This window comes from Branchiostoma lanceolatum, chromosome 10 (genome assembly GCF_035083965.1).
Source record: "Branchiostoma lanceolatum isolate klBraLanc5 chromosome 10, klBraLanc5.hap2, whole genome shotgun sequence".
NCBI lineage: Eukaryota > Metazoa > Chordata > Leptocardii > Amphioxiformes > Branchiostomatidae > Branchiostoma > Branchiostoma lanceolatum.
The window spans coordinates 8,847,203-8,875,175 of record NC_089731.1 but is presented as its reverse complement, the minus strand read 5'-3'; the positions used below and the strand labels follow the sequence as shown (position 1 = coordinate 8,875,175).

At 40.9% G+C, this 27,973-nt stretch overlaps 2 protein-coding genes across 3 annotated transcripts; one reads left to right on the top strand and one right to left on the bottom strand.

Moving 5' to 3' along the window:
* The first annotated feature begins 695 nt into the window (after positions 1–695).
* Positions 696–17,501, top strand: LOC136443713 (transmembrane protein 26-like). Of its 2 annotated transcripts, XM_066441062.1 has the most exons (7): positions 696–1,528; positions 11,002–11,176; positions 11,816–11,920; positions 12,748–12,936; positions 13,342–13,572; positions 14,894–15,027; positions 15,576–17,501. In XM_066441062.1, the coding sequence occupies exons 1-7, from the start codon at positions 1,332–1,334 to the stop codon at positions 15,949–15,951; spliced, it is 1,407 nt and encodes a 468-aa protein (XP_066297159.1). In that variant the 5' UTR covers positions 696–1,331; the 3' UTR covers positions 15,952–17,501. The 2 variants fall into 2 exon arrangements, with proteins under 2 accessions (XP_066297159.1, XP_066297160.1); XM_066441063.1 differs by lacking the exon at positions 11,816–11,920 and having other exon boundaries at positions 698–1,528.
* On the bottom strand, positions 17,419–21,060 carry LOC136443910 (uncharacterized). The gene is made up of 2 exons (XM_066441284.1): positions 19,705–21,060; positions 17,419–17,454 (listed from the first exon to the last, which is right to left on the bottom strand). Exons 1-2 carry the CDS (start codon positions 21,058–21,060, stop codon positions 17,419–17,421), a joined length of 1,392 nt encoding a protein of 463 aa, XP_066297381.1.
* Between the last annotated feature and the right edge of the window lie 6,913 nt (positions 21,061–27,973).

Below are 27,973 nucleotides of genomic sequence, written 5' to 3'. Positions count from 1 at the left end.
ATTACATTTCTCAACATCATTCACGTCACTGACAGAGTTAGCACAACTAAAAGACCAACTTGATGTCTTTGAAAAGTAGCTGCAACGTCACCCCGTAAACATTAAACCACAGAGGGATTAAAAGACGCTCGACGATGATAAAAACAAGTGCACTTTTACACTCTTAAGGAAATACATTTGTCTCTTTATGGATCAAATCGCAACCTGAGAATAATTTCATAGTTCCTATGAGTGTACGTAAAATTCCTGGAACCCACACATCATAAATTACTTAGCTGTTAGCTTCTCTGGATTCTCAGGGAAACTAGCCGCTCGCATCAGACAAAACGGAAATGTGATGATCATCTAATAGATTTTCTGCGGTAATATGTTTAAGGATGATGACAGATTAAAACTGGAGATACGCAGCTTCAACGATCATTTATACACGATCATTTATACACGTTTTCACAAAAAATAGTAGTCTTATTGGTTGAAATTGGCCTACTCATTGGGCCGTGACCAGACTATGAAATGGTCTGTACTTTTATTACAACACTTATCCTGAATGGGCAAGATCCCAATCCTACCATTGATCTGCACACCGAATAAATAAGTCTGGATCCTTACATTGGTTACCGATCATGTCCTCGTATTAGATATTAGTACATTTTCCGAAAGTCTATTCCCCTGTCATTACCTCGGCCACTTTGTTTTGTTAATGGGATCCAACAGCCACTACAATGTTCAAATCGATAGGCAACATGGGGCGTTGATGATAGCAGGAACCATGGATCGTTAAGAGAAATCGTCAAAGGGGAAGTCGTTAACTGTGACTCAGGGCCCTTCTAGTCTCGTTTTACTGGGAGGAGGCAGTGGCACAGGCTGCGCTATGGAGGGAATAGGGCCGGAAAGATCGCCCAGGATGATTGCCCCCACTAAAGCAGTTGTTCCCTGATGACGGTGATAAGGTTTGTCACCTCTTTATGAGTAATTGTAATAATGTAAGACTCACGCGTTTAAAAGTGTGCGATTATTGCTTGAAAATAAGCATCTTCGAGCGCGCCTTAGGGAGCGTGCAACCCGGTACTGCCATTAGCAACCTCTGCACGAGAACCTATCGTGACCAAGAACTTGGAAGACAAGAACCCTACGAAGCTCGGACCTCGGGTACGTGCCATTTGCAGCCCACTTGAGTAGCATTAAATTTTAAAGAAGCAGTCCCATCAGGAGAGATCAATCGCCGGCTTTGTGACTGTTGTTGCTAAGAGAGGGTTGCGCAGGGAAGGGAGGAGGGCGTCTCTAGTTTAGACACCAGGCAAGAAGGCAAGCAGTCAGCAGCGCCCTTTAAGATGGAGCTCCACTGCATCAATATAATAAAGGCGCTGATCACTCGTCTTCTGTTCGCTGTGCACGGACTAATCGCCATATGGAGGGTCACGAATGTGTACAAGGCGTCCATCTATTGGGTCGGCCTGTCAGGACTAGCCGGGCTTTTCATCGAGACATGCTACACCGTCGGCAAGAGGAAGGGCAAGGAATACAAATGGTGAGTGTCCAACTAATCATCACCCCACTCTGGCACGCACCCTGCACCACCGGTCGACCGTAATATGGTTACCCAAAATGGGTTCACGGACATTTAAGGCTTAATTTGGACTTCGTCTGTTCTTAACACCATGACTTACGACAATGGGTGTCGTCCTTGGCTATTGAAAGGCAAATCTGTACAAATGCGACTTGATAAATTGATTCCACTCGGCCGAAGCTTAACTCGCTTGACGGCACACTTCACACTTCTTGCTTCAGAACAAAGGGACTCTCTCCCGACGGGCCCGTTGTACATCATTAGCCGTGATACCCAATGCATGAATGTAACACAATCTCAAGTATCCAGACATCCATTTAACTACACCTTTATGATTTTGTATAAAGCACGATGAAATCGCTGACTAGACTTGCCAAAAATTGAAGATGGCATTTGTTGCAAAAAGCTCGGCGTCTGATGCTCTGAAGATCAATCACATCTTTAGTTGTCTTTTCAATGATATTGTCTTTCACTTGCTACATATTCTTCAAAACCATACGCATGATGCTAGCTTTACTTGTAAAGGTCTAGTGACGCCAGCATTGCAATGGACTATCTTCAGTGTTATTCAGCAGCACTGCAGTTTATGTAGTCCTACTGTGCTACACTTTACAAGTAATATTTGAAAAGGCTGAACCGCTGATAGTTCTGTGGTTTAGTCATCCCAGTCTCTCTCGTCTGCAGTGATTTATTTCTTTATTTGTTTGCTTCTGGCAGTCTGCCCATGAAGACCTGAGACTGAATTTGCACTTTTCATCACTATCATCATCACAATAATAATCACATTGAACCATCCTAGATTGTCTTTACCTCATTAGAATATAAATTTAGAGTTTGGGGATAAAACCTGGTTCCCCAGTTCTTCCCTTCAGTCACCGACGGAAAACAGTGGATGCTGTCTGAAACGTCTAACTGTTAAAATTTTTTATCCAGTTGCTTGAGTTACTGTCATTTTATTACCTGGGTGTCTACCTTCACCAACTTATCATGAATATCTATGAGAGAAAGAAGTGTGTTAACTGACCTCCGATGCCTGGTATCGAACATGGTTACCATTTTTTTTTAGCACAGCTGTACATGTTATGCCCAAGATCCTGAAGACCTTCTTTTATGCGGCCTCTTGTAGGTTACCAATAGTATCGCCTTTGATTGCAATACATAAGAAAACTATGAATAAGGGATATATACTTACCTTCAGTTGAGTTGATTAAAGTAAAAATGCATTTTTTCTAACGTTGTTAGGAATGGTTGGACTGAGGATGGAAAATTAAAACAGCCGGACAATAGATCGCACTGAAAGTGGTTGTCATCGCTTCGCTTGGTGTACCTTGAATGTAAACGTGACTTTTCGATATCTAGCGATATCTAGACAGACTTATTGGTATCGTTTCATATTTCATTTAGAAATTTATTTACATGGTGCTCAATTTTGATGTTGCCCGTAAGTTTTGTTTCGTTCTGAATAGAGGCAAACGAACTGGTGTTTCACGTAGCTGATGTTGTCATCGGTCGAGTCGACGGACTCCAGTCGGTATACAGCTTGCTGAAAGCTGCCCAGAAAATGAAGTCAGTTCAGTTCTGAATGCCCCGTTGAACCCTAGTCAAAAGGGTAAAATTCCAAGCTTATTTATTAAGTCTCTTTGAGATACACTATCATAACACACTTGCAGTCTTTGATATCACAACATACACAATTCCTGATCAGATAAAAGTTAACTTTGCTGTATGTCAAAGAAAGCTCAGGTAGTGAAGTTTTATTTGACCCATTTTAGCTTCCTCGATACCATTTGATCTTAATCCCTCTTATAACCGGTTGTTAAGTCCATTTGACCGCTCCATAGTGTGCCATGAATCTTTGCACGGTCGATGGCAGATTAGCCAAATGGCAGCGGTAATGTGGTCAATCAAGCCAATTCCACTTTTAATTAAGAGCCCTGGCATGGAAATGTGCTGCAGTCACTTCCATAAATCTACAGAGAAGACAGTATGGATGGTGCTATACATCATTTCTGTATTGATTGGGCTAATCAGTAGTATGGGTACTAGGAGCCTTTGAAGAACGTAGAGCTAGTGGCAGTTTTCTTAACTAAGGCAGAGGGAAAATGTATTGGAAACGGCTGCACAGTAACGCAAAATTCATCAATAAGTTATTGATATAGTCAATGAATAATGTACTGCTGTAAATGCTGTAATGAATATTTAATTTTTTTATATTTTCTATTCTTGTGTTATTGCAACATTAGTATGTATGTCAAAGGCATCTTCATTTGTAACGTGCATTGTGATCTCTAGTTTAATCTTTAAATATGCATATAACGTTGCGACTTGACTGGCTATACGGCCGTTATAGCTCTAGCTTAGGGCAACATCAGTCATATTTGACATGATTATGTGCCAAGAGACGTTACACGTGTTTTAGTGTAAGAAAAATATTGGGATTTTCCTATGCCCTACATTTCTCAAAGAGTTTCGTTTCTTCCAATCACTTGTCCGCTTTTAGTGGTCATAAAAGGAACATTTCATCTTCGAGAATTTATCATTTGTCTGTCGGGACAAATATCAAACATATTTATGGCTGCGAGGGGCACAATGGCTGAAAAGGAAGGTATCATTGTGAATTGACATTTATTGCTGTCATTAACTGTTGTAGTTTACTGAGAGGTCATAATGATAATGTTCAGCAGAAAATGTTCTGCATCAATCAGGTTTCAAACTATAGGGTGTGGAACGGATCGAAGTGATAATTACGAACAAGTAGGTCAATATAACACAACTGTCTATGATAATGTTACTGGCTTTTAGATGATATGTACACGCCTATTTAACAAATATGTACGACCTATCTTCCTGTATGGAGTCGAAATGACATGTTGATACCAAACCTCTAAAACAATAAAATCTATTGTATCCATATCAAAAAACATTTCGGAACCTTCTCCAAGAAACGTCTTCTTCACCGTTTTAGAGAAGCTTGATTTGGAGGAAAGTCCCCCTGTAACTATTAGAAAGAATGTGTCTTCTGACATCACTCACACTTATGTTATTCATTTCAAGAAAAACATCTGACAAGGATAGGTTACTGAAGCTTGCGTTTAGCTGGCCTTGAATTAGAAAAAGACAACTTTAAACTATCTAGCATAAATGCTTGGTTTGTATCTTGCTCCTTGGTGCGTAAGGCTGAAACCAGACGTTGACCACTACAGAAGTATAAACGTAAATCAGTGTATTCTAGTCGCATCCCAAGACTTTCTGGTGGCTATAAAAGACTTGAACCACATCAAAGAGCTAGACTGGTAGGCAGTACTAAAAAATAATGGCGGCTACAAGTAAGTGAAGCACCCATATCAAATATATTTTGTTACTTATTATGATCATGCTGATGGCCATGCAGACTTATGACCGTGATTTCGAGAAAAAAAATCCATTCAGCTGGCAACAATTGAATCTCCTTTCAATTGAATTAAAAGAACTTTATTGAACATTCATGTCTGGATATGTTAGGTACAGGTCGTGAATCGTATGACTTGACAAACGTTTATTACATGTAACAAACATGCACTTAGAAACGTGTTGGAAACAATACACGAGTTAAACATATGTAGTAGATACGAGTGTTATACTAAGCTAGCCAAGTACAGTCGACTTCTCCAATTCGCGCTTTTTTGTACATGTGAAGATGTGGGAATTTCGAAAAGATAAATGTATCTTATACAGGGTTTACAATTACTAGAATATTCTTTAATCAGTGACTTTTCAAAGGTAACAAAACACGTACCTCCAAATTGTCCATGTGTACTGTACGTCTTGATCACGGAAATTTGGAGGTACGTGTTTTGTTACCTTTCTAAATTAACTGATTGAAGAATGTTCTAACAATTGTAATCACACGTGACTGATGAATCTCTTCAATGATATACAGGGTTTGTCTAAACGCATCAAATATAGATTTATCCGTCGCATTTTGATATCCGACGTATGGAAACTTTTCTTTGATACAGTTAAAAATTGCAATTTTTCCTTATGTTATAGTTTAAATCAATGCGCCTTCACGGTTCAATGTCGCCGGTATTGTTTTCATTTGCATGAATTGGGTACTGTAAACTAGAGCGTGAAAATCAGCAAATAGCTCTCCTCGTTACTTGTTTCGATCCAGAGATATTAGAGGCCGCGCAGCGCCGACCAAGCAGGTCCAGCCATATGGCACCCTCCGAACAGTTTCATACACCATAAGTTACTAATTCTCATAACCTTTGGTGCAATAAAGATCGTGAATATTACAAATGACATTACACAGTGATATTACGAACAATATGTCCAAGTTGACATGATCATGACCTTTTTTTCATAACGTGTAGCAAAGTACCGTAAATGACATGTGACTCAGCAGTTACTCCACAGTTAAAACATAAATCCCTAGCGGTGCCTCATAACGTTATAATGAAATGTCGTTTCCGAGACAAATTACCACATATGTGCAGCTACATGCCAAGTCCGCACAGTCGATATCCTTGTGACTGCGGCGTGTTGTATTTGAGTTTGGCAAATGTTCCATGTAGAAAGCGGCGTTGTTCAGATATCTACAAATGAGAATTAAGCACGTGGTGACAATGTGTCACATTTCGAGATGTAGAATAACTCTTTTAAAGAACATCTGAACTCTTAACAATGAAACGTTGACAATTCTGCTAGCTATTGGGTCAGATTCTTTCATAGCATTTTGATTTCTAAACGCTGCTGCAATCGGGAGACAGTTGTCTTTTGTTCTAGCTATCATATTTATGTAAGTAATACTTTACAGATACATGTAAATATGATGCTAAGTTAGCATTGCTAACTATTGTATGCCACAGTGACGCAGTTGCAGCAGTAAAAACGAATAAAATACGTCATATTTTAGACTGGTTAAATCTATTACACGGGATAAGTTTCATTGCATTGTAAGAGGTCAGAAAATAAGAATTACATTTCATAGACGACAGTTAAAACGTTAGTGATGCGTTTGGATTAGCCTCTAGAGACGTTGTTGTGACGGTGCAGCCGACACGTCTACAAGCCCTAATTTCACGCTCTTCCATTGACAAGAGCACGTTCTAATTTCACGCCTATTCAATGCCAAGGTACAAAGACAGTCCTACAGGGAGCGCCAGTCAGATGTTATTCTTTCTAGGACATTCTGAAATGGTAAAAGTCAGTTGCCACTTAGGACCGTAGGCGTAGCAACATTCGGGAAGAAAATGGAGCATTGTAATAAGACATAATCATAGGACCAAAATGTTTTAAAAAGGATTTCGTTCATCTTCATTATCAATAACCAATATAGCTGACATTTTGACAAGTGACATTGCACGTTGGCTTTATGAGTGCACGTTTATGTTTAAATGGTCTTCCTTCTCTTTGTATCATAATTATATAAGTCCCCGTTATCACATTTATGCACAGGGGGAGGATGGGAGAAAGAGTCTGAAAGAGATCTCACACTTTTAAGTGTAGGAAAACGTTAAAAGAATTTGCAACAATTTCTTTTAATAGTGAGGTCATCTCGCATTCACCCCGACCTATTTTTATTTCTTTCTCAATGTCAAAGGCTTTTGATTGAACTTCTTGCGGATGAAACGACCCTTGGGAGGTTAACAATCGTGACCTGATCCCCCAAGGAACATGAGGAGATGCTCCTTTCAGTGAAACGCATGCCAGATAATTAACGACAACGTCATTGTCCATACATCTTACCCAATGACGTCGTCACTCATTGAGCATCGTTGCGGATGTTGCTGAATAAAATACGAGTGGATTACCTAGATTCTATATAAAAGGGGTTTAGCAATGACCCAAAGCTCATTGTCTGCTCTTCCTGCACGTAAAAGTGAAATAATCAATGACAAACGATCAGTGGAGGATATGCTTCGGAAAGACGAATGGCATGTCAAAGAATATATAATATACATATATATATATATATAAATGGTTTTATTCGCAAATTCATACAGAGCTAAAACAACATTGCAGCCTAATGATACAAAGTAAAAAGGCTGAATTACGCAGTTTCAGGGAATACACAACTGTACAAAATATCATCAATATTTACAAACCTAACCAAAACTGAACAACAAGGATATGTAGAAACGGTAGTAGGGTGATTACACAATAGGTATAAGTTACAATACGCTGTTCAGGAGTTTTGACAAGTACGGAATGGCACTGTTCCTGTACCTGTCAGATCTTATAAAGGGTATGCTAAGCTGGAAACCCCCTTTTAAGTCCATATTGTGAACTTTATTGCGGGTGGGGGGTAGCCAGGGTCGAAACGTTGGTGAATTCATCAGAGATTTTGCAAACTTAAGACAGAGTGATTCCCTTCTTGCTTTTAAAGTGCAGAGGTTAAAAGTTGAAAGTGCGTCAGCATAGGAAGTATAATTATTGCCAAGTATGATTCTGAGGGCACGTTTTTGAATGCGTTCAAGTTGGTGGGATTGTAGAGTGGTTAGACCTGCGTGCCATACTGGGACTGCATATTCTATGACTGGTCGGACATATAGTAAATAAATTTCGCAAAGATCTTCAGTGCAGACACCAGAGCGTTTTAGCTTTTTAAGCCAGAAAAGGCGCGAGCTTGCTTTTTTTATGATTGTTGTGACATGTTTTCCCCATTTCATGTCGGCAGAAATCCAAACACCCAAAATACAGGCATCCTCAGTGTACTGAATGGCTTTGCCATTCAGTAACATTACAGGGGAAGGGGTAGGATCCTTCATGAAAGAGATACAAATTAATTTACACTTATCTTCATTCAATGACATACAATTTTGTGATGACCATGTGTCCAGTTGGTTAATTGCTGTCTGCATAGAAGATTGTTCACTGAAAAGTCTACTTTCTTTTACCGTTAGATCATCTACATACTTCCACCTGTTAAGAAAAAATTGCATCGCATCATTTACATATACTAAAAAGAGGACAGGCCCTAATTTTGTACCTTGTGGAACTCCTGATGCAATTTTCTCCCAAAACGATGTTACACCTCGGTACCGAACACACTGTGTACGGTCATTAAGAAAACTACAAATCCATGGTAAGATTGAAGTGCGTACACCACAAGTCAACAGTTTACGGATTAGTAGAGTATGATCGATTCTATCGTACGCCTTGCTAAAATCAGTTAACAGAACAGTCTGAACAGTTTTGGGGGTTTCAGCGTCACGAAGAATAGAGTCGATCAAATTTATCAAGTAGTGAACTGATGAGCGCCCCTTTCTGCTGCCATATTGGTTGGGGTCCAAAACTTTGTCTATGTCTTGAAGAACCCATTTAGTAATAAAGGATTCGAACGTTTTTATAAAGACAGACGTAAGTGATATAGGTCGTAGATTTTCTACTGATGCTGGGCTTTTCTTTGGAATTGGAGAAATAACAGCCTCCTTCCATTGTTTGGGGACACGCCCCTCCTCCAAAGAGCAATTGAAAAGATGGGCAAGAATGTCACTTAATTCAACAGCAAACGTTTTGACGATTTTGGGGGAAATGTTATCCGGACCACAACTTTTCCTGGCATCAAGGCGTTTCAAAATTTCATAAACTTCATACGAATGAATATGCGGCGGTTTTGAAGGAGAAGGCAGGTAAGACGGCAACGATTCGAAATCAAGACATGGAAGTTGGTTCACAATGTCTGAAAAGTGGCGATTGATCGCAGCAGCGATCTCTTTGTCAGTTAGAGGTGAACTGCTGGGAACAGACACTGATACATTACGGCGGACATTAAGAATGTTTCGTATAGACATGTGCCATCTTGCTGGATTCTCCTTCTTTAAAACATGTATCTTATGAACATAATGTCTTTTCCTTGCCTTCGTACACAATCGGTTCACACGGTTCCTTAGCTTTCTATATAATATCATATTACGGGAATGAAAAGCTTGTTGTCTTCTCTTGATAAGAGATTTAATTTGAGGGGTAACCCATTCTTTGTCTGAATTGTGCTTAACAACAGATTTCATAGGAAAATGGAGGTCTATTCTCCTTTGAAGAGTTTGATAGAAAGTATTAACTTTACTCTGGATATCGTGGGCATCAAAAACTTCTGTCCACGGGTGTGACGAAATCCATTGTCCGAAAGAGCGGACCTCGGAATCTTTAAAAGGGCGAAATTGTGACCTAGTTTTAGTATTAATAGGTATATGATCATGGGGAGACCATATTACCGTATTATGATCACTCATTGCCAAAGGTTCCTCGATTCGAGGATCCTGATAAAAGGGCTTTAAATTTGTAATAATCAGATCAAGAATGGCTTCTCCCCTGGTGGGCTGTGTTACAAGCTGATTTAGCTGGGTTCCATGGACAATATTACTGATATCACATCTATTAAAATCCCCCAAAACACATATTCCCGCATTAGGGTATCTAGTATTAACCATATCAATGCTGTCTATGATGTGTTTACATAACATTTCCTGGTACGAAGACGCTGGAGGGTTATAAACTGCACAAATAGCAATATTAGAAATTGAGCGTGGCAGCCAAAAGGGCTTGACCAGTACCCACAGACACTCAAGTTCTATGGGTACTTCAATAAAATTTATGATTTCTGTAGGTATGGAATCTTTAACATATATAGCAACTCCTCCACCGCGGCCTTCGGTACGACATCGAGAAAATAGGTTAAAGCCATTCACATGTGTACATTCTGGAGGATGCTCATAAGAAAACCAGGTTTCAGAAATGATGGCAATATCTACCTTATTGTCATTCAAAGAAACAGAAAGGTCTTCTAACTTATTTAAAAGGGATCGAGCATTACTAAGCAAGAAAGATGGCAGCCTTCTAGTCAAAGATGGTAAATTGTTGTCCTTAGTACTTAGTCCCACATTCACGCGCGAGCTCTTCCAAAGCTTCCTTTACGGAACTATTATTTGACCTGTTGTGACACTGGCTGGAGCTATGTATTTTGTGTTTCATGGTCAGGCAGAGCAAGCTATGTTTCCTACTTAGTCGACTATGGAAGGCCAAACTAACAATTGCAATTCCTTTTTGCCGTTGATTTTATAGTTTTTCTTATGTACGGACATTTGCATCACCGGATTGCAAAGTTACATGAATTGGAACCAGATTACCAAAATAAACACTTTTTAGCATCATACAACACCACCTGTTGGACGAAATAAGCCACAAATCATCACTTGGTTCTATATTTGTTTTCAATATCCTAAATATTATTAAGTAATCCTTATACATAGACCTACTAGTGCCCACAACCAAGCATTTAGGTCCTCAGATGGGGTGCTAATTGTAGTTTTACTGAAGCTACGTGTCTAAAATGTCACTTTACCATGCTGGTGACACAGTCGTATGTTTGTGTACTCCTCAAACATTCAAATACTTAAATCTTAGTTAAGTAAAGTACACTAATTAAAGCCTACTATTTCTCTTTTCGGAAGGTGGTGCCCGAGTTTTTTCTTCTATCTCTCTATCATGGTCCCGGCCATCTGGTTTCTGGAATTACAACGTTTGGACGAACGCATTCAGCTGGAAGTGGACATACAACTCAAACTGCTCAACACGACCTCGACCAAGGAGGAGGAAGAAACGGGTCCGATAAGGATCGTGGAAGGGGTAAGGTTTTAGATCATCTTAAGACATTTCTATTTTCCTAGAGCATATAAATTTAGTTCACACTGAGCAAATATTCTAAACTTAGGAAGAGTTCATTTACATTGTAGAGGATCATGATATGTATTGCTATACCACCCTACATGTTATCTCACTGTTGGCATCGTTTTCCATCGAATATCAGTAATGTACATGTGAATCAGGCATGTTTTCCTTTGTCTGCAGCATCTTTCCCCTGGCAAACCGCATGTTGCAAACAAAAGTGATGCCTCATGTTTTAATGTTGAGGTCACATTTCCAAACCGGGACCCGGCCGGGCAGTTTCCGGGAACGGAAAGTATGACATAAAAGACGACAAATCACACAAACGTCAACAATACTAATACTAATCATGGGCATAATTTCTGTATTTTACCTGACGGACACTTTAATTTGTCGGTCCCACAAACAGCCCAGCCGGGCTCCGGTTTGGAAATGTGACCTATCCTCCTGCATAGCGGCCAGTGCACCCCACCTAAATGCACCTATTCGCTTGCCATCTTCTCTAACCCAACCAGTGCTTCCCTTGTATCCATGACCTCCATTTTCCCTTCCCTCCGCCGCTGCTGTTTCTTGCCTTCCCCTGTTGGTCACTCCCACCAGCAAAAGTTCTTCACGCGATTCAAATGTACCAAGCGCAGGCGTCCACGGAGCACCAGTATCGCCATTCCGGATATACCCGGACTTCCCGGACTCAACCTGAAGGAGGTACACTATAAAAATGGAGAGTTTCGTGCGTTTTACAGTGAAAATATCAGAACAATATTTTACAGAATACATTAAAGTCTCGCTACCCACCGGTTAAGGGCATACACGTTACTTCATCGGTGGGTGAGGCTTTAATATGAGAGTTACCGGGCCGTCAAACCATCATGGTAAAATACACGAAACTTTCTGATTTTATAGCGTATACTTGAGCCAATGAAATACTAATTGGACGATGGTACATATCTTACATCCAGCTGTACTACATGCTTAATTTAAAGGTCACACTAATCTTATTATATGGATGATATCCTCTGGGTGCCCCAAAACTGACGCGTGCGCAAATGTTGGATAAAAAGTAAAGTTAACTTCAGTATGAAATCTAGTGGTTAGGATCTATATACTTTAGGAAGGCTGTGACTGAACACACAAAACGTCACGGTAGCTAACCAAACAGTAAATTCCTCATTTTTGTCCTTTCACATCCTTTTCGTTGGAGTACGCGCGGAAGACTTTGCTCACACGTGTCCACTTTCTGATACAGTAGTTTTCAATTTACGGCATACGTGTGCATTTGCTAATTTTGTAGCTTCTCTGTACGATTACAGTATTGTCGCAAACGTTTCTTTCAAAAACAGACGAAAATTGATGCTCGCGCGGTTCGTGATGTCATCCATTTAATCAAGTCAGTGTTGGTCTAATGAACAGTTAAAAATGATTCATTGTGAAAGTAGTTTTCCAGACTCTAATACATCATCACAACAATAATTTTAGTCGAAAATACATCATATGGTGTAAAGAAAGTGACCTAAAGCTTGAGTTGCCGCCAGGTTGACATCCCTCTGGAGCTGAGTTCTGAAGAGTGGGTGCTGGCCGTGGAGCTGGGCATGCTGTTCCTGCTGATCTTTGGCCGCTGGGTCATGCCGCGGGGCGAGGTGACGCGAGACCAACTCTCGCAGCTGCTCTTCGTATATCTGGGCAGCGCCGCCGATATCCTGGAGTTCTGCGACACTCTGAAGGTGCGGGCTTTTTTACATTCATTCATTCATTCATGCATTCACAAATTCATTCATTCACTCACTCACTCACTCACTCACTCACTCACTCACTCACTCACTCACTCACTCATTCATCTTCTTCAGTTATTTTTCAGTGAAATGTTCTACATGTACATAGAAATTTAAATTGGGCCAAATAGTAATTGAAATATCATGATCATCATCATAGCTTGTCGTTTATCTCTATCCAGTTCAGGATCCTATGGATTTGCATAATTATGTAACAAATTACATATTCAAATTCAGATTTACTCGGCAACTTCCAGGTTTGACCACCTAGCATGGCGAACGTTGTCTACGTCATAGTCACGTGAGTGCAAACGCACATGACATATTCAATGTGACCTTCTCCGTTCTCTCCTGCAGGTGGATGAGGTGAAGACGAACAGGACTCTAACCATCGTGATCTTGGCCGTTTTCTCCTGGAGTCTCATGCAGTTCACACTGGTCATGACCGCGACCCGCTCCCGTACCCGCAAAGCAGGGGCCACACCGAAAGGAAAGGGACAAAAAGTCATCTGTGGCTGCGCCAGATCCTGCCAGTGTACGTGCTTCGACACAGACGTCTGGGCGACGATTGTGTCCATATGCCTACAGGTATACTCGTGTCTCCGATAGAGCTTTTATGCACTTTTAGAATTCATCAGCTAGTTTCATGTTAATGATAACTGTCATATATATGTATATTGCTCTTCGGAATGGTAATTTGGGCGTAAAAATGTTGCAAGTTATTATCATTTCTAGAGAGACATTGGCAGCTGCCTGGCTTTTTTCTTCTTAGGATTCTATTCAGCTTGGCCGGTAAATGTTTTAGTAAAATTTCGCTTGCCTTATCTTGAACTACATTTAGTGGTTCTGGCCACTATCAAATGTTTGTTCCTTTATTGATATTGCATGCACAGTTATTATGCACAAAATTATCATCATTGTTTTCAGTAATCAAGTCATTTCTACACTAACAACAGGAGCAATAGAAATATAAGTTCGGTAATGATTGCATCATTGCAGTGTTTAATTCTTTCATCATTTACTGTAGAATTGGTTTCAACAATGCTGGTACTGATTCGTATGAAAGTGACATAAGTTGGAGTTACTTAACTGCACAGTCTGTCTTCAGGAATGGATTATCTTATCATTGACATGATTGTTAATATTCAAAGGGACAAGAGATATTTGGAATATTTGATTGACTGGATAACATGTACGCCTTTCTTCCCAATCAGTCATAAGGACTCACCTCACATTTCATACCTCCTCCGTTACTAACCATTCATCCAACAGGTGTTACGTTTCCACCAGCTCTCAACATGTAGCCGCAATGGGCCGCCCTACAAAACAAACAAAATGACAAAAAGACAAACAAATCGATTGAAAACTATGGGGAATGGTTGAAATCGTGTCCTTGTTTCTTTAAAGTTCTTCTTAAATCTTGCAAATATGTAGCTTGATCGGATTTCTGTCTCATTTGGATTGGGAGGGAGGCACAATTACGTATCTTCAAAACACTTTCTGGTTTTGAATGCAAATGCTATAGAATTCGAAAGCCATCATTCCTTTGAAAACTCATTATTCAACCAGACAATTACCAGTTGTTGGGCGACAGTCTGATCATTTTATTTTGACAAGCTCTTTTTGTCTATGTTACAAAAGTTCCTTTGATTTACATCGAGCTATAGTAGTATCAGTTTCTTAAGGCTTTAGCTACATGTATATCCACATAAAAATACTCAACCAAGTGTTTCATTCAACTGACGTTTCGGTGACCGTCTGTCACCCACCTCAGGGCAATTCTGACTGGTTCGCATTGCACTGCAGCTATAGGTGTCGCTGCTTACAGATGCGGTCCCAAATATCTACTAATTCACGGATAGTTGTATCTAGTCTTCTGTGATCTCTCAAAATGTACCGTGTTTGGCAGGACGGTCCGTTTCTGGCTACCCGTCTAGTGCTAGTGGCGTATTACCGTGTCATCAACCACATGAGCATCTTCTTCACATGTAAGAACATGACGGTGATGCTGCTGCAGCTGTACCGCCTCATTGTCATCTACAGGTAACAGTCTAAACCCTAGGAGTGGTATGTTTGACATAACGTTGTGAAAGTTGTAGCAGCTTTGGATATGGCTGGACTGTGAAGTAGCAGGGTTAATCGTCATTTGAGTTTTAATTGGGGGGCAGTTAAAAGAATGTTGATTATGAATGACAGAAACATTGCACTCAATATAAGAGTTTGTTTTAAATAATTTTGTATACCAATTTAATTTTTAGCGATTTAAAAATACAAGGTTGTATACCCTGCAATAATAGTGAATGCATTATCTTTATTTTTCTGTTCTTGCCCACACGGGCAAAATGCGGTAGTCATATCATTAGATCAAAGACTAGGGTAAAATATTATCACCTGTGGTGTTGGCAAGGCTAGAGACATGATAAGCAATGCCAGGTTTTGTATAAATACTACATGAACATAATTTCATGTTGTTGATCTTGATGACTACTTTAACTCCCGTACATACGAATGTAACGACTACAGATAAATAAATGCCATATGTACATCGTAGACTATAATATTAATATTTTCCCTACATTCCTCACCCACAGTGAAAAAGCAAACGATGAAAAAGACGAAGACAACGACAAATCAAACGTCGTTGCGCTGGAGGAAGGCTACTACAGGAAGAAAGACAGCCCCAGTCCTCTCCACATAAAGCACTCCAAGTCGCCGAAGAACCACCGGAAAGACATGAGCCCGAACCTCGCCAACTTGTCTCCCAACACCGTGTCTGCCATGATGGAGTCTGCTCTGATGGAGGATCGGAATGTCTTCAACGACAAGAAGATAGCCAAGGTCATGGCCAAGCAACGAGCCAAACAGGAGAAAGCATTGATCAAGCAAAGGGCGAAAGAAGAGGCAGCGTTGTCGAAGAAGAAAGCAAAAGATTCGAAGAGAAGGAGCAAATCGACCAAAAAGACTTGACCGTGATTTTGTGGACTTGAAAACTATGAACTTGACTATGTGATGAAACCAGTTAGCGGGTTCACGAGCAATGCGTAAGATGCACGTGAGAGTACAGAGACTATCTAAAATCACAGTACTACCTATATTGACGATGAAACAGTAACAACAAACAGCGTCAATCGCTCAAAGTGTAAGACATTCACAACTGCATCTACAGAAATCCCTCACCTCTCGAAATGCATTTGGCCATCTTGAAATGTTACAGTAGTAAATAGAATTTAAAGCTCTAAACTTTGAAACTATTTGCCAGAAAGATATTTCAAAGAATACAGCTGAAGACAGCGGCTCTCTGTATAAACTTTCATCTAGCATAAACACGAGGGCGTCAGTGACAATGTAGATGTCTGAAGCTGTCAATGAATATCGTTCATTATTGTATATCAATGTTTTGTTCACACATTTATGTGTCTACCTCAAGTGACTGACCGTACTATGCAGTGTAAACGTTGTCCTGTGGGCGTGATGTGAAATAATAGTAATTAGTTTGACATCCCATACATGAAATTTTGCATCAGTTATAACCCGCAAGGGAAATATCATAGCGAGATCTAAGAAATCACAATCCACACTTTCAACATTGCCTTTCTAGGTAAGCTGCTTGCGGCAACTTTCTCTATCCTAATCAAATAACATGAATGATACATTTTCTTTTATACATCTGGTCGAAGACCATAACTATTGCCCTGTTAACGATGTTGCACATCAGCAGAAAAAAGCCACATTACTTGTATTTCTCGTACCGTCACAGACATCAAACCACAGTTTAGAACTCTGACGGTTTATAAAGGAGTAACGCAAACTTCAGCCATGATCATTGATGATATTTGATGATATATTTTCTTGTACATATTCATGATACATAGTAATGGTGTTCAACTATACTTGGTATTGGTGAGAATGGTTAGATGTATTGTCAATCTGCATTGTGTCGTCGCTGTATTATTTCATCGATTGAATAATTGATTTGTTTTGTGAGCGTACGATTCTGCCGGAAGCGGCACTGTGTTATTTATACATTATGTATGTTATATGGAAATCGTACATAACCTTAGAATATTTATCGATCAGAGACAGTCTGTCTAAAATGGCAGTATGTGTAACGGCAATAACGAATAATCAGACTTTCTCAAATTGCTTACGATAAGTGTCAGTGACAATGATGTTGGTATGACTTGAAATTATCAAGTATCATTAAAATACATGTAAGTGGATGAAGTTGAAGGGGCAATGTTAAATCTACAAGCAAAACCTATGTTTAAGTTGACACATGTAATTTAGAGTAATGGCAATTAGGGAGAAAATAGTATTTACTAAACAGCTTGGGCATAACATTGAGGTTGTCTCTCTTTTTCCACATTTTATGTTTCAAATACTTTTGCTGTGAGATCGCAGGTTTTGTTGAAATTAATTATTGATATGGTATTGTCACCACAGCTTCTCGCAGAAGCAGAGAGGTTCATACTGTAAAGATAGACAATGAGAAAGTAAAGAAACCGGCTTTACGCTCATAGATCTAGTGTCATCATCTTTTAGAATCTACGTGCGATACTATCAGTAACTGGCTCAACTGGTTCTGTTACTAGATAAAGGCAAAAGTTTTGAAAAAAAATGAAATTGTAGGTAACGTTACCGGGAGGAATGACACAAAGCCAAGTCCAACCTCTGTTAAGCTAATTGCTTTTATGTCATGACAAAATTCAAAGCCAAAGGGGTCTGGGTTATACGTCCTTTCAAACAACAAATTACAAGCTGTAGAACCCTATCAGACCGCTGCGTGGCGCCTGTACAGAAATGACAGCAATATTGCAGTTTCCTCATTGGATGTCCAAAAAAGTAGGACGCTACACTTTTCCAAGGACACAGCTACGTGGTGCACATGCGTCCAACTTGTGTTCTAGTTACTGTACTAGACTGAGATCACGTTGCCGACTTGGGTCACTGGCCGCAAAATAGGGCGTGCTCTGTACACAAATTTTAAAACTTTGATTTCAGCAGATAAAACGCTTTAACAATAGTTTTGCAGTATCCGGTTGATAGGTTTGCTTTGCTTTGATTTGCTCATTTTAGGAAACGAATTCTTGACTTAGCAGTATGTAGGACATATGCAAGGTCTATTTCTAGGATGAATCATTTATCAATATTATTGCAAATTCCATTTCCATTTCGTTTTGCGCAAATTGCTAATGAAAAACAAAATGAAAGGCATTTCAAATTTATCTATCCAAGTCTTTTCCTTGTAAATGTATCATTAAAAAACACACCTTATCTAATGTCTTCCCGAACATGTGCCATGAATAGATCCTATCCATGGAGGTTATGAATCAAATTGGTCTGCACAGTCGGGGTTGCCAAGGTAACATGACGTCTTCTTCACAGACGTATTATGATTATCAAAACGTAGTATTTTTGCAATCATGTAGTTTCTTCATTGCCTCCGGCCATTGACGAATAATCGAGCTTTCAAGAATCCTCTTTCGAGCTTTGTATATTATGTTGAGGAACAGTTAATGCAGTTTGGTTAAATGATACACCTAGAGTGAGAGAGAAGTAGACAAGTAACGTTTATAAGTAACAATTCATCTATGTAACATAACCATTACAAAGACCATGTGAACTATCACAATTACCCTCCAAACACGCCATCGTTGGCCTTGACAAGTACAAGTAAGATTCCATTATCACTAGACTTTACAAACTTAGTTCAGTGCACTGTTTGATTTATACACCAAAATTACAGCTAGAAGTCACCAATTAAACTGCCTGCCCTCATTTCTCTGCCTATGCATGTTCCTACTGAAATGGCCTCTATTTCAACTTTATTTCTACATAAAAATATACTTAATACCGAATTACATGGAACACAACTATTGAAATGTTGCAAAAAGATAAATTATGATAATCATATTGAAAATAAACGTAAATCCATACATATCCCAAAGTCATTCAAAATGAGAATAATGAAATTGCTTTGACTACATACCTCCACAATAGAGGAACGTCGTGAAATAGCCCAACTAAACATCATTCTTTCAACATCAAACGCTAGACAATACAAACTACATTTTGTATTACTGTATTACATTTTGTATTTTGTATTAACAATGATCCCATGAACAATTTACAGGGACACAATTTGAAGTCATAGCAGTACACCAAAGATTTCATTCATAAATTCAAGCGGTGTCAACCTCTAGGTCTTTAAACTGTCTGTCAATTTTTAAGTTACCAATTTCGAATTATTCTTCATTTTGTACATGTAGTGCTCTTGTCGTAGAAAGTGGTAGCTCAAGGCTAACATCTCTTGGCGAGAGAAATCCAACATGATGGCATGATTGCCTTTAAAAATGCCCCTTTCTGTTGTATGCTCAGCATAGTTCAACAACACAAAATGTCCACTTGCCAGGGCTGTTCTTTTATATCTGTGACGTGCAATGATGTTCTGATCATCCAGTAGCATGCACCCAACGTTCTATCACCCATTGCAACGTATTAGAATTTGACTTGAACGGTTGTTCACAGCGTAAACTCATAGCCATTGCATATGGCTGAAGCGGTGGTGCCTTCATCGAAGGTCACTGAATACGGCTCAGGTTGTGGCCCTGGGTCTTCAACATGGGTCACTGCATAGCGCTGAAGCTGTGGCCCTGGGTCTTCATCATGGGTCACTGCATACGGCTGAAGCTGTGGTTCTGGGTCTTCATCATGGGTCACTGTATACGGCTGAAGCTGTGGTCCTGGGTCTTCATCGTAGGTCACTGAATACGACTGAAGTTGTGGCCCTGGGTCTTCGTCATGGGTCACTCCATACGGCTGAAGCTGTGGTCCTGGGTCTTCATCGTAGGTCACTGAATACGGCTGAAGCTGTGGCCCTGGGTCTTCATCGTAGGTCACTGCATACGGCTGAAGCTGTGGCCCTGGGTCATCATCGTAGGTCACTTCATACGGCTGAAGCTTTGGCCCTGGGTCTTCATCATTGGTCACTGCATACGGCTGAAGCTGTGGCCCTGGGTCTTCATCATGGGTCACTGCATACGGCTGAAGCTGTGGTCCTGGGTCTTCATCGTAGGTCACTTCATACGGCTGAAGCTTTGGCCCTGGGTCTTCATCGTAGGTCACTTCATACGGCTGAAGCTTTGGCCCTGGGTCTTCATCATTGGTCACTGCATACGGCTGAAGCTGTGGTCCTGGGTCTTCATCGTAGGTCACTCCATACGGCTGAAGCTTTGGCCCTGGGTCTTCATCGTAGGTCACTGCATACGGCTGAAGCTGTGGCCCTGGGTCATCATCGTAGGTCACTTCATACGGCTGAAGCTTTGGCCCTGGGTCTTCATCATGGGTCACTGCATACGGCTGAAGCTGTGGCCCTGGGTCTTCATCATGGGTCACTGTATACGGCTGAAGCTGTGGTCCTGGGTCTTCATCGTAGGTCACTGAATACGACTGAAGTTGTGGCCCTGGGTCTTCGTCATGGGTCACTCCATACGGCTGAAGCTGTGGTCCTGGGTCTTCATCGTAGGTCACTGAATACGGCTGAAGCTGTGGCCCTGGGTCTTCATCATGGGTCACTGCATATGGCTCAAGCTGTGGCCCTGGGTCTTCATCGTATGCCACTGTTTCTAAGTCTTGATTGTAGATGACTGACTCATCACTAAAGGTCACTGCATATGGTTGAATTATGTTGTCTTCAGATGCTATGTCACGCAAGAGAGCTGGTCGGCTGGCGGAGGCTAAGTCTCTGACAGGTGTAGGCTCAACTGAGTCTGTTTCTGAGGAAGCTGGTTCTCCCTTGGTTCTTCCAATTGGTACATTATCTTTATGACGGGCCAAGTCTGCACCATGACAGCGTTTGTAGAGGAAAATGACAAATGCTGATCCTAAACCCAAGAGGAGGAGCGCAACAACAGAAATGACAATTGTGACAAGGTGGATCTTGGTGTCATTTACAGTGATGACTGGGTATCCACCAAGGAAAATGACATTGTCAGTTGTGTACCCAGATAATGAGCTGTTGCTTTTGTGTGACATTGTGTAGTCCTCGTGGGGAATTGTCTCGTTCTTCATATGCATGCTCACTGAAAGGAGACCTGCAGCTGAACTCATATAGGCAGTAGCTGTGGTGATGGATATTTCTTCATCACAGCTGATGGACGTGATACGTGGGCTGTCTGTCTTAGGTCTACTTGCATACTCCCTTACGGTGGTAAGAAGAGTACCACGGAGATGAGGAGGTGATGCACACTTAAGCAAATGGGGATGATCAATCAGGTCCAGTTGTGGAAGATTGCAGACGAACCATGTTAGATTCCTGTCGCATTTCAGTTTGTTGTACCCTATTAACATGACGAATTTTACAAGCAAGATCTTGCGATTGATACTAGTGATTCTATTTCCTCCTAGGTTTGCGATCGTCAAAGCTTTAGGCTGCAGAAGGGCTTCAACGGGCACAGAACGAAGGCTGTTGTGCGACATGCGCAGCACGGAAAGGACGGGTAGGCCACGAAATGCATACCCGGATACGGTTGATAGCCCATTGCCGTCGAGGCGTAAGACTTCCATTTTTTCAAGTCCGATAAAGCTGTCTGGTCCTGGGGATAAACAAATGCAGCAGAATAAACGAACAGTGCCGAAATTATTCATAAGGCTGCACCAAGTAATTTTTATGGATGACGTCCTTTGAAGACCCTAAATCTAATGCGAGAGCGCGAAAAAAAAACAAGAAGGGCCGAAAAAAACAAGATGCCTAGATTTGAAATATGATAGTCGACGACACATGTTAGGACACAAATTAAATGAGAGAACACAGTGTAGCAACTAACAATTATTTCATTCATCATGAAAACAGCAATAATTTGAATGAATCAGTTGAGGTTGAACAGCAGTTGTTGTCCTGTCCTGTTTCTTTTCATATCTCATTGATTTGCGGCACTGTCGTAACTCTTTGGTCATAGTTACAGGAAGCGGAATTTCTTGTTTTTTTTTCTGGGAACTGACCAAAATCAATGCGCGCGCGGACGTCATCCATAAAAATTACTTGGTGTAGCCTAACAAAGGAAAAATAATCACAGAGGGCAAATGTACACGGTGTAGACTGGTGCAAAAAAACAAACTTCTGACCAAAATTGACCATACAATTTCAACAGCAAACCGACGTTCACGGGTCAATGTAAAGTATCACCTGAACCAGAATGTGAATTGAATTAACCTTGTGACTTTACAGCATGTACACGTAAATATACATTTTTATTCCACTTACCTAGACTGGAAATGCGATTGTAATCGAGGTAGAGACTTTTCACCGATGATAAACCTTGAAAAGCCCCGGGTTGGATCACGGAAACATTAGATCTCTTAATCCCCAGAAATAGAACATTTGAACCGTTGGGGAAAGACCGTTCTAGGATTATAGAAGAACGAAGATGCTTGATTAAGATTGAGCAAGTGTCTTCGTCAAAGCCAGTTGGCATGGTGTCAAGACAAACAGGACATTTGTACGTTCCTCCACATCCAGCCCAGCTGCACGGTGAACCTTTGCTATTCTCATCCGGGCATTGACAGTGAAGCGCCTCTTTGCTGACCCAATCTACTACAGGTTCCTCCGTCATGTAACAGTTGTTTGGGCAGCTTAGCGCTTCTACCGGGACAAAACATTGATAAGGGTAAAGCAGAAGAAACAAGACCAGCGCCTTGTTTCGCAGCATCTTCCCGACTAATCATGATATAAGCCTCGAGAGTAAAATATGTCCTCATTCTATGGACACCACAAATATATTAAATGTTTTATGCACAAGGAAGTTGCCTATGGGGCTTCATGTAACTTATATCCCTAAAGGAGAATTTGCTGTTCTCAAAGTTGCGTTCTGTGTGTAGCCTTTAGGTATGTGTAGCCTTTAGGTAAACCAAACGTCTTATAACGTTGTGTGTGTGTGTTTGTGTGTGTGTGTGTGTGTGTGTATGTGTGTGCACGTGTTTGTTTATGTATGTATGTACACATACAAAACACACACACACACACACACAACGTTATAAGACGTTTGGTTGTTGGAATGCAACTTACATTGTTTGATTCACCGTTCTTCAACTGCTGTCCAGACATTTTACGTTGTTGATACAGCGAGTAGCATACAGAAATTTGTGAATTGCGCATTTCTACTGAGAGACATATTTGCCCAACTAAGCCACTTTGCAGTATCATGCACCCCCCACCCCCCCAAATTCCACACACATAGGCACACTGTCACGGTACCATATTGGCCATGGCTGCCGAACGTTACATATATAGGTACACATTTTCTTCTGGATAATGTAGAAATTACACAAGTAACTTGTTACATGTTTATATCATTTCCAACAACATCGACCAACACAAGGACCAATCAGAATAAATCGACGTTACATTTGACAGGTTACATTATTTCATTCCCCATTTCTCAACAGCTGTCCATATATTCTACGTTATTTACTTACACAGCAAGTACCGGACAAAAATTACACCATTCTTAATTGTGAATAGCACATCTTAGACGAGAGGAGAGTTTCTCCACATAAGAAAACCACTTTACTGAATGAAAAAAAAGTTGCTTGTGAAGGTTTCTTTCATGATATGATGAGTCTGGTGTGTTACTATGACTATATGACGTCCGCTAGACGAAAGCAACAGCAATGGACGATGTTAATCTCCTTCTGGGTTCATGCATGTTTATATTCACGTCATTTCCAACATCACCAAACAACGAGATGACTAGTCACAAATACTGCAAGTCGACGTCTAATCTATGTATAGTCTAATCAAGTCGACGTCTAATACAGGTTACATTATCTGATTCAATATACTTCAGCAGCTGTCTATACATTGTACATTATTTACACAGAGAAAACTATCCATAGCATTTTTAATCGTGGATAGCATTTCAACTGAGAGGTGTGTTCTCACAACGCTTTACAGTATCAAGGTTTCCCACACACTGCAGTATGAATAAAATTTATCTGTGAAGGTTTTCGGATAATAAGTCTGTGGTGTAACCATGACAACATGACGTCCGTTTCACAAAAGGAACAGCTATGAATAATGTTGACATTTCCTTGCGTATATGTACAACCTCGATCAACACAGGGTCTAGTCATAATTACATTTCGTGCAACCGAAGGACGAAGTTGGATCATTGGAATACAAATCATAGTTTTTGTTTACCATTATTCAACAGCTGTCAATACATTCTACGTTATTCAGACAACAGAGAATACCGGCGTGTAGAACCGGCATCCTTAAAATCCTGAACAGCACATTTCAACTGAGAGGCGTATTCTACGAACCAAGTCACTTTGCAGTCCCCCCCCCCCCCTTCTACACATATACGCACACGCTACGAACCAAGTCACTTTACAGTATCAAGCCCCCCCCGTGCAGAATGAAAACAAAAATTGTGAAGGTTTTTTGATGATAAGTCTGTCGTGTTGCCATGACAACATGACGTCAGCTTCAAGAAAGCAACATCAATGAATAAGACATGATTTCCCTCTGGATATACTCATTTATATTCATGTCTTTTCTAAGAACACAAGGACCAACACAAAGACTACTCAGAAATACTTTTTGTGCAACTATAAGATGGAGTTTGATTGACAAAACAAAAGTTGTTATTCAATTTCTCGTACAATTACATCAACCTCCGTGCTGTGGAATAAGTCTTTTGTCCAGGCTAGGTGAAAAATAGCATGATAAGACAATAAAAAGAATACAAATGTTGGAATTCTTTGACTGGATAGAAGACTACAAATATGCAAAATAGAGAATGGTTCAAGTGGGTGGTGTTGCACACCTGGTGCCTTAAGCTTGCTCTCTGTGTTGGTTTCTCCCGCATGTATATTACTAGACACTCCTTAACGCTGAAGCTATCAAGTAGATAGATCTCCCCTGTTTCGATTTCATTTTTTGTCCCGAATCATGGAAATTGTAGTCATTTCTTTGATGATATTTGATAAGATCACAAACTTTGCCATCTGATATATACTGAGTCTCTATATAGCTGTTTATATGGAGGTTCAATGTCCATCTTTATATGACACTGAACGTGCGCATGTCTTACTCTCAATCTGGGTGTGGTAAAACAAGACCTGGGATGCGCCGTGCTTCTCTGAACTAGGGTACGTGCGCTGCGTTTCTACACGAGCTTGCTGTGAGTCACTCTGGTGTAGCATTTTTCTCATGCTCAAACTCTTATCTGGTTTCTCCATTCAATATGAAGCACTGTTATCACTTGATGCATTATCTCCTACACCTCTATCTTCCATATTGACTTTGCATCACTCTCTATTGGCGGTGACCGACCATCTGGTTGGCTGGATTGCCCTGAATGTCAATCGCAGGCCCCTGCACCCGACTAAAGCTCTATCCCAGGGATTTCCTCGTATTCCTCTGCAGATGGCTCGACATCCGGTACTAGGTCTTGGTTGTAGATGACGGACACATCGGCAAAGGTAACTGCATATGGTTGAATTATATTGGCTTTAGGCGCCTGGTCAGAAGCAGTGGTGGCGGGTATTTCAGGAGGTATGTTTCCGTTTGCTGCTTCCAGGTCTTGGTTGTAGATGACGGACACATCGGCAAAGGTAACTGCATATGGTTGAATTATATTGGCTTTAGGCGCCTGGTCAGCAACAGTGGTGGCGGGTATTTCAGGAGGTAGGTTTCCATTAGATGCTTCCAGGTCTTGATTGTAGATGACGGACACATCAGTAAAGGTAACTGCATATGGTTGAATTATGTTGTCTTTTATAGATGCCTGATCAGCAACAGTGGCGGCGTGTGTTTCGGGAGGTAGGCTTCCGTTAGATGCTTGCAGCTCGACTGAGTCATTCTGTGAGTAGCCAACAGCGTACGGCTCTATGGTATGGTCTCCAACTGTTTCAGGAGGAGCTTGTCTGCCATTGGGTACATCATTGTTACATGCGTGTCCTGTACAATGGCAGCAAAGAGAAATGACCACAGCTGATACTACAACACCGAGGAAAGGCAGGATAACAGCAGTAAAGATGCGCAATAAGTGGACATTGTCGTCATTGAGATTGATGGTCGGGTTTCCTGCGAGAAGAATGATGTCTTCTATGATCTCAGTTGTCTTCTCGGGGGCTGTCGTGTTGTTTGCGTATGGAGTCTCGCTGTAGTATTCATCCGGGGTGTTGTATGTTGTACTGTCGGTGTAGTGCGTTTGTATGTCGTTCACGCGGGTAACGGTGTCTTGGTACAGATGCTTGTTGAAAACTCTAAGGCCTGGTACGACCATGTCGGCAGTCGTGGTGGACATTTCTTCACATGTAGCAGACTCAGTCTCCTGTTGTGACCCAGCCCCGCTATTCAGGCAGACATCTTTCCTCATAGTGGCCAGAAAGGTTGCACTGAGATCAGGAGGGGATGCACACTCCAGTGTCTTGCGAAACGCAATGTGGTCGAGTCGTGACAGGTTGCAGATGAACCAAGTAAGGTTCTTGTCGCATTTAAATGGATTAAACAGCAGCATGAGGTTAATGCGCTGGTTTTGATTCAGACACATCACACGACTGTCGACAGTAGTGATAAAATTTGTTTGTATGTTTGCTACTGTCAGTGCTTTAGGTTGTAGCAAGGCTTGAATGGGTACAGACCTCAGGTGGTTATCTGACAGCCGCAGCATGGCCAGGGTGGGCAGCCCACGGAATGCATACTGGGATATGATGGAAATCCCATTCTTTTGGAGGTACAAATATTCCATGTTGTCCAGCCCGCGAAAGACATCGGGCCCTACAGATGAGCAAAGGAGTGCACATATTTGGATGAACTATTTATAAATGGCATAAGAACAAGAAACAATACGAAATGTTATCGTAATATAGCATGCATAGTTAAGTTGACCTATTTCGAGATGATTGTTTCTAATGGCTGGCACGTATTACCATGGTAACCGCCAATAAAAGAAAATTACCATGTACCAGCCTCGTCCAAAAAGGACCACACCACCTCTATGCTTCTGTAACTGTTATTTGTAACGAATTTTGCATGTCCAGCTATCTTAATGATACCAGTCCCTTGCCTTTAACACTCGATTTAAGAAATACTACTACAAAGCATAAAAAATGATAAACCGTTCACCATCACAGATAAACTATCATGCTAAAAATGATAAAATTTAAACCGTTTTCTGTTTGTTATTTCAGCCATTACAACGATTTTATTCATTTCAAGCAAGCATTCCAACATGTTCCACCTTTTACAAATTTAGAGCAACAAATTACATGTACAGTGAGGTATCGTATTCTGTTGCAGATAAAGATTTTTAAGCAGAGAGTGTAAAATGATATTTGAACCTACCAAGGCTAGAGATGCGATTGTCATCAAGATATAGTCTTCCCACCATCGATAGACCCCGGAAAGCCTCCGGCTGTATTTCAGAGACGTTGGACTTTTGAATCTTCAAGAGAGTAACGTGTGAAAAGTTCTGGAAAGACCGTTCCAGGACTGAAGAAGAGCGGAGATGCTTGATGAAGATTGATTGAGTCTCCTTATCAAAATCAGTCGGGATGGTGTCGAGACAAACAGGAAAGTTGTACGTTCCTCCGTATCCAACCCAGCTGCAGGGTGAACCATTTCCATCCTCATCCGGGCAGTGACAGTGAAGTCCCTCTGTGCTGGACCATCCAACTACATGTTTGTCTGTCATGTAACAGTTGTTTGGACAGCCGAGAGGCGCGGCTAGTACAAATGGTAGATGACTGAAAATCAGAAGTAACAAGACCGGCGCCTTGTTTCGTAGCATCTTACAAACTGCTATGTGCGTAGGTGTCAATACAGATGCACTGTGTGTGTAGCTTCATACATATTCTATATTCTATGAGACACGTGCATTGACTTTATGATGGGTAAATGTAAATGTCGAGGTCGCGTCACATACTATACAGAGAGACAGAGGTTAAGAGAGAGAATACTGGAGAAAAGAGGCAAAGAGAGACA

What these genes read in the sequence shown, in the direction of transcription:
- LOC136443713 (XM_066441062.1), top strand. Translation starts at nt 1,332, where the DNA reads ATGGAGCTCCACTGCATCAATATAATAAAGGCGCTGATCACTCGTCTT. An exon ending in CCGGACTCAACCTGAAGGAG is followed by an intron (nt 11,921 to 12,747) that starts GTACACTATAAA and finishes AGTTGCCGCCAG; the next exon opens with GTTGACATCCCTCTGGAGCT. An exon ending in TTGTGTCCATATGCCTACAG is followed by an intron (nt 13,573 to 14,893) that starts GTATACTCGTGT and finishes CGTGTTTGGCAG; the next exon opens with GACGGTCCGTTTCTGGCTAC.
- LOC136443910 (XM_066441284.1), bottom strand. Translation starts at nt 21,060, where the DNA reads ATGCATATGAAGAACGAGACAATTCCCCACGAGGACTACACAATGTCA. An exon ending in CACAGCTTCAGCCGTATACA is followed by an intron (nt 17,455 to 19,704) that starts GTGACCCATGAT and finishes CTATCTTTACAG; the next exon opens with TATGAACCTCTCTGCTTCTG.